The sequence below is a fragment of the Symphalangus syndactylus genome, chromosome 22 (assembly GCF_028878055.3).
Source record: "Symphalangus syndactylus isolate Jambi chromosome 22, NHGRI_mSymSyn1-v2.1_pri, whole genome shotgun sequence".
Taxonomy (NCBI): domain Eukaryota; kingdom Metazoa; phylum Chordata; class Mammalia; order Primates; family Hylobatidae; genus Symphalangus; species Symphalangus syndactylus.
Window position 1 is genome coordinate 9,769,157 of NC_072444.2, and position 15,145 is coordinate 9,784,301.

The 15,145-nt window shown below is 41.5% G+C and overlaps 1 protein-coding gene and 1 long non-coding RNA gene across 8 annotated transcripts in view; both read left to right on the forward strand.

Annotated features, from left to right (window-relative positions):
• EYA3 (EYA transcriptional coactivator and phosphatase 3) overlaps positions 1–15,145 on the forward strand; it is a 121,709-nt gene that overhangs the window by 89,787 nt on the left and 16,777 nt on the right. For all 7 annotated transcript variants that reach the window (XM_055261313.2, XM_055261310.2, XM_063631444.1 and 4 more), the window contains 4 exons: positions 1,682–1,740; positions 5,496–5,656; positions 9,200–9,314; positions 10,362–10,483. In XM_055261313.2, the coding sequence (XP_055117288.1) occupies positions 1,682–1,740; positions 5,496–5,656; positions 9,200–9,314; positions 10,362–10,483 (457 nt within the window). The remainder of the gene's footprint in view (positions 1–1,681; positions 1,741–5,495; positions 5,657–9,199; positions 9,315–10,361; positions 10,484–15,145) is intronic.
• The window catches only part of LOC134735618 (uncharacterized), a 290,658-nt gene that overhangs the window by 63,698 nt on the left and 211,815 nt on the right, over positions 1–15,145 (forward strand). The window lies entirely within an intron of this gene.

The window sequence follows — 15,145 nt, forward strand, 5'->3', positions numbered from 1 at the left end:
GGTGGCTCATGCCTGTAATCCCAAAACTTTGGGAGGCCGAGGCGGGCAGATCACTTGAGGTCAGGAGTTTGAGACCAGCCTGGGCACCATGGTGAAACCCCATCTCTACCAAAAATACAAAAATTAGCCGGGCATGGTGGCGCACACCTGTAATCCCAGCTACTCAGGAGGCTGAGGCAGGGGAGGGGGAGGTTGCAGTGAGCAAAGATTGCACTACTGCACTCCAGCCTGGGCAGCAGAGAGAGACTCTGTCTTTAAAAATAAAAAATAAAAAGATAGTATTTTATAAACACAAAGTAATAATTTTTTTAATCTTTTTTTTTTTTTTTTTTTTTTTTTTTTTAGTAACAGAGATGGGGTTTCACTGTATTGCCCAGGCTGGTCTCAAACTCCTGAGCTTAAGTGATCCTCCCACCTTGGCCACCCAAAGTACTGGGATTAACGGCATGAGCCACTGCGCCCAGCCAACACAAAGTAATCCCATCTCTTTTAAAATAAATGTTCTACTCAACAGACAATTCTTCAATAAATTAATAGTGCCCCAAGCTCCAGTACTTTTGTCTAAACTCCATAATGCTTTAATCGTCCCTCAACTTCATATGTTGATAAATTAAGACATCGTAGTTTTTATTCAGCAAACATTTATTGAAAACCTACTACATGCCAATAATTATTGCCAATTGTATTTGTAATGATTTTCTAGACATAGTCCTCACTCAGGAACTGAAAGTTCTGTGAAGAATTTGACCTGAATGTGTTCCTGCCCCCCAGGTCAGTGCTTCTCAACTTTAGGGGGCATAAGAATCACCTGGGGAGCTTCTTAAAAGTGGAGATTCTAGGACTTCACTCTCAGAAATTCTGATTCAAGTAGGTCTGGGATGGACCCAAGAATATACATTTTTAAAAAACTTCCCCAGAGGATTCTGATGCAGATACCCTAAGTGGTATCAGAGGAGTACATCCATCAGTTAGGCAGTGGGCGGCATTTTATGTCAGTAGTAGCACGGGCTTGGTGGAAAGAACCTTGGATTAGAAGCGGGGGAAAAAAAGAAGCAGAAAACCTGGGTTATTTCTAGTCTCTTTCTGCCACTCATTAATTGTATGACTTTGAGAAAATCATTTCACCTCACTTTTAAAACATGAGGAGATTGACTTAGATGACCTCTTCTAACTCCTGACTTTGAAGTTAGAAATTTCAGTCATTCTCGGTTTTGATACCACACTCTATCAGCATCTGTTTTGTCTATAAAAATTTACTGGGCACAACCTACATAAGGATACTGGACGAGATGAGAGAGATGCAAAGGAGCTGTGGGATGGGGCTGCTGCCCCAAGAGACCTGCATTGTAATAGGACTTACAGTCTGGTGTAGGACACAAGGACATTGAAGTGTAAGGGAGCTTGTGCCTATTCATAACTATGAGCTGTTGCAGAAATGAAATATTGAGATAGGAGTAGAAATAAGGGATGGGATAGTTACAGAATTCATGAAGACTGGGATGTGAATCAGGTCTTAAAAGGAATTGGACAGTAAGGGGTGTGAGAGTGATCACCCACACATAAGAGATTCCATAAGGCATTTCATTATCCTGCCACTGTATATGGTCTTTTTATAGTATGTCATGATGGTAATATCACTTCTACTCCCTGGACTGAAGTAGTGTGTTTTGTCTTTTAACAGGAGTGCGACCAGGTACATGTGGAAGATGTGGCTTCTGATGACAATGGCCAAGACTTGAGGTGATAAACATAATGATTCTTGAACACCAGTACACCTGTTATGTGCAAGATCTGTCTGTCTAGGTTTGGAGGAAAACAAAGATAAATCGAATATATCTCTGAAAGAGCTCACAACCTGTTAGAGGACATAGAAACAAACATAGTTAACCATGATGTACAGCGTGAGAAGGTGACAATAGAAAATGCCGTGGAGCACGAGAGGAAAGAATTCTGTTGGGGATAGGGAGTGGGTAGTGCCAACATTGGAGAGGCCTTCTCAGTGGAGTAGCATTAAAACAGAACATTAAAGAATGGGTAGCAAGCCAGGCACGGTGGCTCACACCTGTAATTGCAGCATCTTGGAAGCACAAGGCAGGAGGATCACTTGAGTCCTGGAGTTCAAGACCAGCCTGGACAACACAGGGAGATCCCATCTCTGTAAGGTAGTCTTCCACATTTTATCATAGTGAAAGCTAAACCAAGGAGATCTCAGTGGCAAGATGCTTGCTCAGCCTCCTCATTCCTCTTTCTTCTGGCCCAGTAACCTTAGCTAAGAAGGATCCAAAAATTTATCTAGCTTAAAGACTTATGAGAAAAAAACCTGTCACGTCTTTTCATATTAGTTTGTTTGAATGTTTATCTCTTTTTGTAAGTAAAATGTTCTTCCCAGTAACTACCCCAAAATTCAGTGTTCCATCCACGAGTTCTCAAATACAGAGCAGAACTGGACATACCACCTTAATCAGGACCTAGTCAGGTAGAGCTGAGAATATTGGAAGGTTTCACTTTCAGGTGCAGCATCCAGTTGTACATGTTGTGGTGTCACATGGTCACGGAGGGCACAATTCTTATGACACTTTACTGTTCTTTTCAGGGAAAAGTCTGGTCTGAAGAGTTCATATTCTGCTCTGAACCCCAGTTGTTGTTGTTTTTCCTCTTATACGTGTGGCTCACCAGTAATTACCTATCATGTCTTAGCAGCTATATTTTCTTAAGCACAGAATCTCACTCTTAGCATATTGGGATCTATTTTAACTTTTGATTGAACCAGGTTGTTCAGTCATTTTTAGATCTTTACTTATGAAATATTAATCCTTCGTAGTTTGTATAATTGTATTATCTGTTGCTATGCAACAAATTACTCCAAAGTTTAGTACCTTAAAACAGTTAAATGGCCAGATACAGTGGCTTATGCCTGTAATCCCAGCACTTCAGGAGGCCAGTGCGGGCCAATCACTTGAGGTCAGGAGTTCAAGACTAGCCTGGCTGACATGGTGAAACCCCGTCTCTACTAAAAATACAAAAATTAGCCGGGCGTGGTGGCATGCGCCTGTAGTCCCAGCTACTCGGGAGGCTGGGGCCGGAGAATTGCTTGAACCTGGGAGGCAGAGGTTGTAGTGAGCCGAGATCACGCCACTGCACTCCAACCTGGGCGACAGAGCAAGACTCCGTCTTAAAAAACAAACAAACAATGAAACATTTATCCTCTCACAGCTTCTGTAGGTGAGGAACTTAAAAGTGACCTAGCTAGTTTTTTCTTTTTAAAAAATACTTAATATTTTTTATTTTATTTTAATTTATTAATTTTATTAATCTTTACTCAATTTCTTTGTTTATTTTTATTTTTTATTTTTGGCTGGAGTGCAATGGCACCATCTGGGCTCATTGTAACCCGTGTCCCTGCCTCCCTCAAGCAATCCTCCCACCTCAGCCCCCAAAATAGCTGGGACCATAGGCGCATGCTACCACTCCTGGCTAATTTTTTGTATTTTTAGTAGAGACAAGAGTGCCATGTTGCCCACACTTGTCTCAAACTCCTGAGCTTAAGCAATCCACCCACCTCAGCCCCTCAAAGTGCTGGGATTACAGGTGTGAGCCACTACACCCGGCTTGTACTCAATGTCTTTTTTTTTTTTTTTTCCTTTTAAGATAGGGTCTCGCTGTGGCACCCAGGCTGGAGTGCAGTGTTGTGATCATAGCTTGCTGTAGCTTCAACCTCCCAGGCTCAAGTGATCCTCCCACCCCAGCCTTCTGAGTAGCTGGGCCCACAGGCGCATGCCACCATACCCAGCTAATTTTTCCATTTTTTTTTTTAGAGACAGGGTCTCCCTGTGTTGCCCAGGCTGGTCTCGAACTCCTGGACCCAAGTGATCCCCACTCCTTGGCCTCCCAAAGTGCTGGGATTATAGGCATGAGCCACCACACCCAGCCTACTTAAAGGATTTTAAATCTAGAAAATCTATTATTAATGTATTTTTTTCACTGTTACAAATTTTATTTTGTCAAGGTAAAATATACATATAGAATTTACCATCTTTATCATTTTTTAAGTGTACAGAAGTAGTTTGTTTTTTTTTTTTTTTTTTTTTTTTTCTCCAAAGAGATGGGGCCTGCTCTGTTGCCCAGGCCAAGGTGCAGTGGTGTGATCATAGTTCCCAATAGCTTCCTGGGCTCAAGTGGTCCTCTCACTTCAGCCTCCTAAGTAGCTAGGACAACAGGTACACACCACCATACCTGACTAATTAAAAAATTTTTTTCTTAGAGATGGGATCTTGCTATGTTGCCCAGGCTGGTCTCAAACTCCTGGCCTCAAGCACTCCTCCCATTTCAGCCTCCCAAATAGTTGGAATTACAGGCACCAGCCACTGCACCTGATCATGGGTAGTTCTTTACCCCCCCACAAGCTGAAGTGCAATGGCGCGATCTTGGCTCACTGCAACCTCTGCCTTCCAATCCCAAGCGATTCTCCTTCCTCAGTCTACCGAGTAGACTACAGCTTGTGCCACCACACCCAGCTAATTTTTGTATTTTTAGTAGAGACAGGGTTTCACCATGTTGGCCAGGCTGGTCTGGAACTCCTGACCTCAGGCGATCCACCCACCTCGGCCTCCCAAAGTGCTGGGATTACAGGCATTCAGCCCCAGAGGTAGTTCTCAATTAGAGTTTCTGGGGTTGAAATCAAGATGTTGGCTTGAGCTGTAATCATCTGAAAGCTTAACTGGAGCTGGAGAATGTGCTTCCAATCTCTGACATGTGGCTGATGACAGAAGGCTTTAGTTCCTCATTACACATGCCTCTCCATGGGGCTGCTTGAGTATTCTCACGTGACAGCTGGCTTCTTCCAGAGCAAGTGTTCCAAGAGAGAGCAGAAGAAGCCTAGTCTCTGAAGCCTAACACTATCAGTTTTATCACTTTCTATTTATATTTTAAGTATAGTCCATACCCAAGGAGAGCAGAATTAGAAGAGAGGAATATCAAAGAATTTATGGACTTATTTTGAAGCTACCACAGTGACCTATGAACATAAACCAGCCAGCAGATCACTTAAGGAAATATCTGCCATTATCTTACCATTGTTAGCATTTTAGGCTATTTCCTTTCATTATTTTTTCATGTTTCTCCTTTTTACATAGTTGCAATCACTGCGCGTGTATGTGTACTCACAAAATTTTATATTCTGCTTTTTTCACTGTGTGGTTATTTTCTGTCATTAGTGAAAAAGATGCCTTATCCCAAGTCAACCTCTAAGGAATGCTGGTGCTTGTATTGTTTCTACCTTTCATTCCCTCTCTCATTTCAATCCTTTGTTTGATAGAAGTAATAAGTGTGAGATAGAGAACTAATGAAAGATAGACTCTGACATACAGAGATTAAGGAAGAAGATCCTTAAAGCCATTGGCCTTATTTATCAGATACCAAGAACCCAACCAAATAGCACTCAAACAAAAACTTTATGCTGTATAAATTTTAATTTTTATTATCTTCTCTCCTTGCAGCAACTACAGTTTCTCAACAGATGGTTTCAGTGGCTCAGGAGGTAGTGGCAGCCATGGTTCATCTGTGGGTGTTCAGGGAGGTGTGGACTGGATGAGGAAACTAGCTTTCCGCTACCGGAAAGTGAGAGAAATCTATGATAAGCATAAAAGCAACGTGGGTGGTAAGTGTGGCATATAACCAGTCTGATTCTCTGTTTCTTCCTGGTTTCCTCCTTTCCAGGGATTCCTTAGATTCCCCATGATAACTGCTTATAAATTATGCCACAGTAACATGTTAAACTCTGTATTTAAAAAAATAGAGGTTTGGTTGAAACCTTTTGGGAGGAAGCTCTGTATTTCTAACGGGCTTCTCTAAGCATAATTTTGGAAAGTTCTCTTGTTCTCTTTGGACAAATGCCTTTTTAAAGGAAACATGTTCTGTAGATTATGTTTGATGACCTGTATCACAACTACTGTCAATGCTAGTTAATAGGGTGCCACATATTTTTTTGGCTGGTTTATATAACTATCAGGACAAGTCAAGGAGAACTAGCTAGTAACTTTTCACGGACGGAAATCTAGGTCCAGGATTGTAGGTTGGCAGTATCAATGTGTTGTGATTTGAAGGATCTTGGAAATTCTTTCTGACCAGAAATATTTCAAATGCCAGATGCCACTATGCCTAAAATTCTGTTATTTAGAATTAATCCTAGATTGCTTGAATTAAAAGAGACAGAAGTCTAATCTGAATTCCTCATTTTGCAGTTGAGAAAAGTGATGTCCATCATAGGGTAGTGGGGGCAGCTTATTCATGGTCACATTGCAAATTTGTAACCATACCATGTTTGAAATTCACATTCCCTAACTTTTTGGTCCAGTGCACTTTCATGCAGCTCCTTTTCTAGTGAGGTACCCTTTTGAGAAAATATTTAAAACTGTAAACCATCACCCTCAAGGATACAAATACATACAAAATGTTCCTCGAAGATTCAGGGATTACATAGCCTGCCTAGAGCAGGGGTCCCCAGTTCCCAGGCCTCAGACTGGTACCAGTCAGCGGCCTGTTAGCAACCAGGCAGCACAGCCACATAGCAGGAGGTGAGGTGGCCGGCAAGTATTACTGCCTGAGCTCCACCTCCTGTCAGATCAGTGGCGCATTAGAGTCTCATAGGAGTACAAACCCTATTGTGAACTGCACATGCAAGGGATCTAGTTGCATGTTCCTTATGAAAATCTAACTAATGCCTGATGATCTGAGGTGGAACAATTTCATCTTGAAACCTCCCGCCCCCCACCCAGGTCCATGAAAAAATTGTCCTCTATGAAACTGGTCCCTGGTGCTGAAAAGGTTGAGGACTGCTGGCCTAGAGGTATTTTACTCAAGGTCAAGAGCCCTTGTACTATACTATGCTGCCTTACAATATGGTGCAGAAAGTAGGAACAAGACTTTAAAGATCAATTTGGTTCATTTCAGTTACAGCTCTCTAATACCAGATAAAAATCATGGGCTTCCAGACTTCAGGAATCTAATTTACCTTTTTATTGCTTATTTCTTCTCATGATTCAAAGCCAGTATTTTTTATTTTGGTAACTCTAAGTCTTTTTGCATTTTCTTTCTCACAAACATTAGACTTTCTTTTGCTAGTTTTCATATACAGCCTGACTCTCTTTATCTTTTCCCTGCCCAATGCCTGGACCTGGTTTCCTGAACAAAGTGATGTAACCCTGTGTGAGAATCCTCTGAGCCTACTTTGGAGAATAGATTAAAATTAATGGCCAGCTGTATGTTTTGTACAATATGAATTGATGAAAGCGCCACATCATGTATTAGTTGAGTATATCATATATAGGTACTAGTTTTGTTGTCGTTTTGTTTTATGCAAAATGTTAAGAGTCATCTAATTCTAGACTACATTGTGGAACCATCAATCTGAAAACAAATTATACTCCAGTTCTCCTCCTCAGAAAAATGCCATCTGCTTTTATGGAGTATTACTAATAGAATACAGGATTTTTTTTTAGCCTTCACTATAGAAAATTCAGATCCAGATTGACTGTTTGAATATTTTAACTGAAATGTCTTGAGAGCAGGCTCCCTTCATATGAGCTCTCTTTTGTGCTTAGATATCTAGTCTTGGGTAGTGTTTTAGTGTCTTGTCAGTTGGAGTTGTTTCAGAAGTACAGTATGGAGAATTAGTCATTCAACCTGGAATTTCATGTCAACATGTTCTGAAGCAAGTGGACATGTCACCATGGAAGTTCTGTGGAGTAATGGAAAGACCAAAAGCTGCAAACTTACTGTGTAATCTTAGGGTCCTTGTTTTCGTTGAGTTTGGTTTCTTTACAGAGAGATTAGAAATGCTGAGGACTCTTCTAGCTGTAACACTAATTTTTCACACTTTGGTTCTTAATGTCATATTCTAAGCAGTGCAATTCAAAGTGTGGTCGACCAGTCTGCAAAAGATATGCTATTGGTTGGTGATGAAAGAAGGAGCTTGCACCAGAATCTTAATTATTTCTGTCAGCTGATTTTATTGTTGTTATTGTGTCCCTGTGACAACACTTTTCTAAAAATTTATTTTTGCCTGAACATCCCCAGAACACTCTGATAAAGAAAGTAAAAATGGCATTCTGGGTAGCACTACTCTAAGGTTTCTCCAAGAAGAGAAATTAAAAAAAAAAAAAAATGCCAGGCACGGTGGCTCACACCTGTAATCCCAGCAGTTTGGGAGGCCGAGGTGGGTGGATCATGAGATCAAGAGTTCAAGACCAGCCTGGCCAATATGATGAAACCCCGTCTCTACTAAAAATACAAAAATTAGCCGGGCGTGGTGGCGGCCGCCAGTAATCCCAGCTACTCAGGAGGCTGAAGCAGAGAATTGCTTGAACCCGGGAGGCGGAGGTTGCAGTAAGCTGAGATTGCACCACTACACTCCAGCCTGGGTGACACAGCAAGACTCCATCTCAAAAAAAAAAAAAAAAGAAAAGACAACTGGTCTTATCTTGACACCAAGAACCACACTTCCAAATCCTTGTTCACTCCTGCCAACACTGGCCTCCTGCCAAATTAGGAGATGTTCAAAGAGAAACACGAGGTTGCTGTGCTAGGGGCACCCCATAGCTCTGCTCCCTTGATGTCCTCTGTGATTCACATGTGCAGCGAGACCTCCATGCCCAAACCGTGTTTAAAACGCTCTTCATAAACTAGTGCTTCCTGGGCTTCATAGCATTAGTGCACTGCATGACATCTAGGGACAGGAAGATAGTGGGTGATGTGACCGGGACCCAGGCCTGTGCCTCCACCACCAAGTGCTTGAACATCTGTACCCTGTTCCTCGACATCCCTGTGGTCATCGCACTCATCATGCTTTTCACCACTAGCTCAGTGATAATCTTCCAAGCAATTTCTTAGAAGATAAAGGATCTCCAAGGCCAGTGGTAGAATCCATGTACTCCACTGCTGACCCTCCACCCTGGGGCTATTGGTCCTGCCCTTTTGACCCCACCCCTATATACAGCAATTTATATTCACCTGTCTACAGTGGAATTCAATAAAGCATATGTGTTCATGGGAAAAAAATACATACATATATATACACACACACACATACTCAGTAGAATATTTCAGTGACTCACACTTTTTAAATTGAATTTAGAAGTTGCTTTCTCAGTATCAGCAAATATATGTTGTCAAATGATAAATGTGTCTGCTTTTACTCCTAAAGGTCTCCTCAGTCCCCAGAGGAAGGAAGCACTGCAGAGATTAAGAGCAGAAATTGAAGTTTTAACAGATTCCTGGCTAGGAACTGCATTAAAGTCCTTACTTCTCATCCAGTCCAGGTATGGAAATGGTTCTTTTAGGTCTCATCCTCTCAGAGACATATTCTTCTACTCCAGTTTAGGATAAGGCATTCTCTCAAATAGGGTTTGGGATAGGGGTAGAGAGGAGTTTAAATGATGTAGGGAAGTATTTGTGTTAGGTGAGAAGCAAGATCATTTTATGTTAACAGCATGCCTTCTAGTTTTAAGAGAATATTTATATATGAAATCCTTTTTCTTTCTCCTTACTTTTTGCTCACGAAATTAAAACTCAGTAACCCATAATCTCTTGTCCGGAAGTTGGACCTGGTGACATCAAAGAATACATGGAGGAGATGTATTACAAATATCCTAGGTACAGGAAGCTCCAAGAAATGTATCCAAACCCACCAAAGAAGGCAAGATTCAAAAGAAAAAGGGTACATTAAGCAGATTAAGGAGATTTCAACATGACGCTTAGACTGGGAAATAAATGCACCAGTCTGTGTCTCCACCAATACCCTATTGCTCCCTCCCTCAAAGCAGGAATTCCAGATCCACAACATAGTAAACAGTAAAACTGACACCAAGGAGTGGATATCTGGTGAAGGTAAAGGACATGTAAAATTAGTGTGTATTCTAGAATCTATGTTGCTATTGTGGGAAGAGCAAAGCGAACACAAATCATATCTCATTTATGGACTGACTTGCATTCAGATGAAAGAGTACAGCTCAGAGCTTTTTGTTGTTTGTTTGTTTTCTGAAATATGGTATCAGTGACATGGGTTGGTGGTTATTTATCAAGTACTTGTGACTAGAATGGTCAGAGGGGAAATAAGGCAAGAACTAAGTTGTTGCTCTGTGTCCACTAAGATACAAAAATGAGTAGAATCTCCGCCCTTTAATATGAAGGCATGTAAATGAACATGAAATAATGAGTAGTAGCTGAACATTGGCCCTGAACAGTATAATACCAGGTCCTTTAAAGTTAATTTTTAATAATTAAGTTCTAAAGAGTTGGCACATATGAGTTCTTGCTCCCAGGTTGGTTTAGTTTCACCTTTTCTTTTCCCTTTTACTCCCTTATAGAAAGAATTGTGTGAATGTTCTGATCACTACCACCCAGCTGGTTCCAGCCCTGGCCAAGGTTCTCCTATATGGACTAGGAGAAATATTTCCTATTGAGAACATCTATAGTGCTACCAAAATTGGTATGGTTTCTATGCTGTTTCTTCTCACTGGCCTTGCAATAAAACTTTCTACTCATGATGCACCTATTATTTTCTAGCCCCTCTGTTAGACACTTTATTTGTAATACCTATAATCCTCACAACAGTCTTCTAATATTTTCAGTAATGCAGTTGAGGCTTAGTAGTTATATAGCTTGCTCAAGTTCTCACAGCTAGTAAGTTACATAAGCATGCTCTTTGATAATATTTGAAAGAACATAATATCTAGCTTAGAAATCTATTTTTGCCTCATTTCAAGTTTCTCTTTTTCACAGAGAGTATGTAGTATAATAGAAAAAGCACTAGATTAAAAATCAAGCTCTAAACTGTATACCTAAAAATGGTGGCCAGACAAGATGAATCATACCTGTATTACCACCACTTTGGGAGGCTGAGACGGGAGGATCACTTGAGGCCAGGAGTTCAACACCAGCCTGAGCCACATGGCAGACCTCCGTCTCTACAAAAAAGTTTTTTTTAATTAGCTGGGTGTGGTGGCACGCAGCTGTAGTCCTAACTACATGGAAGGTTAAGGTGGGAGGGTCACTTGAGCCAGAAGTTCAATGCTGCAGTGAGCTATGTGATCTTGCCACTGTGCTATAACCTGGGTGACAGAATGAGGCCCTATGTCTTAAATAAAATAACAGGTATTGACCAAAAAATTAGCTGGGTGTGGTGGCAGGCACCTGTAGTCCCAGCTACTCGGGAGGCTGAGGCAGGAGAATGGCGCGAACCCTGGAGGCGGAGCTTGCAGTAAGGCGAGATTGCACCACTGCACTCCAGCCTGGGTGACAGAGTGAGACTCCGTCTCAAAATAATAATAATAATAATTGTTAAGAGAAGCCAGGCGCAGTGGCTCACGCCTGTAATCCCAGCACTTTGGGAGGCTGAGGCAGGCAGATCACTTGAGGTCAGGAGTTCAAGACCAGCCTGGCCACAATGGTGAAACTCTGTCTCTACTAAAAATACAAAATTAGTTGGGCATGGTGGCGTGAGCCTGTAATCGCACCTACTTGGGAGGCTGAGGCAAGAGAATTGCTTGAGCCTGGGAGGTGGGGGTTGCAGTGAGCCGAGATCACGCTACTGCACTCCAGCCTGGGCAACAGAGTGAGACTCTCTCAAAAAAAAAAAAAAAAAAAAAAAAGTTAAGAGTAAATTTTATGTTACTTTTTTTTGAGTTGGAGTTTCGCTCTTTTTGCTCAGGCTGGATTGCAATGGTGCGATCTTGGCTCACCGCAACTTCTGCCTCCCAGGTTCAAGCGATTCTCTTGCCTCAGCCTCCCAAGTAGCTGGGATTACAGGCATACACCACCATGCCCGGCTAATTTTATATTTTTAGTAGAGATGGGGTTTCACCATGTTGGTCAGGTTGGTCTCGAACTCCTGACCTCAGGTGATCCATCTGCCTCAGTTTCCCAAAGTGCTGGGATTACAGGCATGAGCCACTGCACCTCGCCAAAATTTTTTGTTTTAAAGATTAGTGAATTTCATGTTATGCATATTTTCCAGCTTTTTTTTTTAAAGGAAAAAGAAAATAAACATCAAGGACAAGGATTTAAGTCCTGGCCTCCCTACTTTAGTTCTCATCTTAGGCAGATTATCTTCTTTCCTGAGCCTCAGTTTTCTCAAGTAAAATGAGATCTTAGAAGTGAGTACAGGCCAAGTGTGGTGGCTCACACCTGTAATCTCAGCACTTTTGGGAGGCCAAGGTGGGCTGATTACTTGTGGCCAGGAGTTCGAGACCAGCCTAGTCAACATGGTGAAACCCCCTCTCTATTAAAAATACAAAAATTAGCTGGGCTTGGTGGCAGGCGCCTGTAATCACACTTACTCGGGCGGCTGAGGCAGGAGCATCGCTTGAACCTGGGAGGCGGAGGTTGCGGTAAGCTGGGATGGCGCCACTGCACTCCAGCCTGGGTGACAGAGTGAGACTCCACCTCAACAACAACAAAAAAAGTGAGTACAGATAGAGAAGAATAGAGGTCTAAGAGCTACGCCCTGGGGTCCTCTAATGTTTGGATCATGAGGAAGAACCAGCAAAAGGTGTCAGGAAGACTGACCTGTGAGGCAGGAGGAGAACGAGAAAGAATGAAGGAAGAGTGATCAACTCCTTCTAATGTTGTTGATGGGTCAAATGAGACCCAAGGGCCAGGTACAGTGGTTCACGCCTGTAATCCCAGCACTTTGAGAGGCTGAGGCAGAAGGACTGCTTGAGCCCAGGGGTTCAAGACCAGCCTGGGCTACATAGTTGTTTTTGTTTTTGTTTTTGTTTTTTGTTTTTTAATTAGCTGGGAGTGGTGGTGCATGTCTGTAGTCCCAGCTCCTTGGGAGGCTGAGGTGGGACAATCGCTTGAGCCCAGGTGGTCAAAGCTGCAGTGAGCCGTGATTATGCCACTGTACTCCAGTCTGGGCAACAGAGTGAGACCCTGTCTCAAAAAAAAGACTTGAGAATTGAATTGAAGATTGTTTTTAGATACATGAAGGTCATTAATAGCTTTGACATGCAGTTTGAATAGGGATTAAACCCTAATTGGAAGTAGTTTAAGAGAGAATTGAAATTGTATAGAACTGGTCTAATGATATTTTTATTAGACCTGTTCTAATATTTTTACTAACTTAGTAAATGAGAGAGAATGGAAGGAGAGTTGGAGAAGGGAACTATACAGCTCTTTAGAGGAGGTTTGTTTGGAGAGGAACAGAAAAATGAAGTAGTGGCTCTAGAGGTATATGGACTTAAGAGGATTTATAAGATTCATAAGAGAAATTATATCTATTTTATATGCAGATGGAAACGATCCACTAGATGAGGAAAAATAACAATGGTGCCTATTGTGTACTAGGCAATGCCAAGGCACTAGGAATACAGCAGTGACAAAAGTCCTGTGTCCTCATGGAACTTACCTTCAATCAGTGGTGCTAAGATAATTGGATTATCCACATAGAAAAAAAGGCAGAATTGTTTTCCTTCTTTATGTTATAATATGCAAAAATAAATTACAGGTAGATTAAAAACTTACCATGAAAGGTATGTTTTTTAATTTTTAGGAGAAAATATAGAAGAGTATCTGTATGATCTTAAGGTGAGGATGGGCCTCTTAAGAATCAAAAGATAGTATAAAAAGCAAAAAAAAAAAAAAAGATCATTGATTGCATGGAACTTTTAATTTTACATACAGTTAAATATAACATAAAGTGACAAGCTGGGCACAGTGGCTCATGCCTTTAATTCCAGCACTTTGGGAGGCTAAGGCATCACTTGAGGCCAGGAGTTCAAGACCAACCTGGGTAACATAGTGAGGCCCCATCTCTACAAAAATAAAAATAAAAATTAGCCAGGTGTGGTGGCGAGTGCCTGTAATCTCAGCTACTCAAGAGGCTAAGGCGGGAGGATCACTTGAACCCAAGAGTTCAAGGAGGCTGCAGTGAGCTGTGACTGTGCCACTGCACTGCACTTTAGCCTGGGCAACAAAAGGAGACCTTGTCTCTTGAAAAAAGGTAACAAGACAAGCCCACATTTTGGGAGAAGGTATTTACAACACATTTAATTGGCAGTTAGAATACAGAATCTATAAAGAACTGCCAGGCTCAGTGGCTCATGCCTGTAATCCTAGCACTTTGGGAGGCCGAGGTGGGTGGATCACCTGAGGTCAGGAGTTCGAGAGCAGCCTGACCAACATGGTGAAACCCCATCTCTACTAAAAATACAAACTTAGCTGGGTGTGGTGGCACACGCCTGTAATCCCAGCTACTGGGGAGGCTGAGGCAGGAGAATCACTTGAACGGGGGAGGCAGAGGTTGCAGTGAGCCAAGATTGCGCCATTGCACTCCAGCCTGGGCAACAAGAGCGAAACTCCATCTCAAAAGAAAAAGAATGCAGAATCTATAAAGAATTCCTGCAAATCAGTAAGCAAGAGACAATTTTGAATATAGAAAAATAGGCAAAAACCTTGAAACAACCAGTTTGCCGAAAAGGAAAACAAAACTGTCAGTAAATATATGAATAAGTCCTTAACCTCACAAATTAAGGAACTGCAAATCAAGAAAATGCAAATTTAAATGTGGTACATTTTCCAACCATCAGATAGACAAAAACTTAAATCTAACAATGTAATGGGAATTCTGCCTCTGCAAGTGGAATTGAAAATGGGTATAACCTGCTTTGGAGAACGTTAATGTCTAATGAAGTTTGAGGTGTACATAACCCTATGATCATGCAACTCCACTTTTAAGATATATATATACTTCAGAGCAGGGGTCTGCAAATTACAGTCCATGGGCTAAATCCTACCCTCTGGCTGTTTGTGTAAGTTTTTATTGAAACCATGCCCACTTATTTATACAGCTGCTTTCACACTATAGTAGCAGAGCTGAATAGTTGCAACAGAGACCATAGGGCCTGCAAAGCCTGAAATATATACTGTATACTGTCTGGCTCTTTACAGAAAAAGTTTGCTAACCTCTACCTTTGAGTAATTATTACATGCACAAGGAGACATGTACAAGGATTTTTTTGATGCACACTTGTTCATCATAGAAAATAATTGGTCTGTAAACCTGTCCATGAACAGAAAATTGATAGATGTATTCAAACAACAGAATGCTATATTGCAGTTAAAAGTGGATTAAGTAAAATTACATATACTT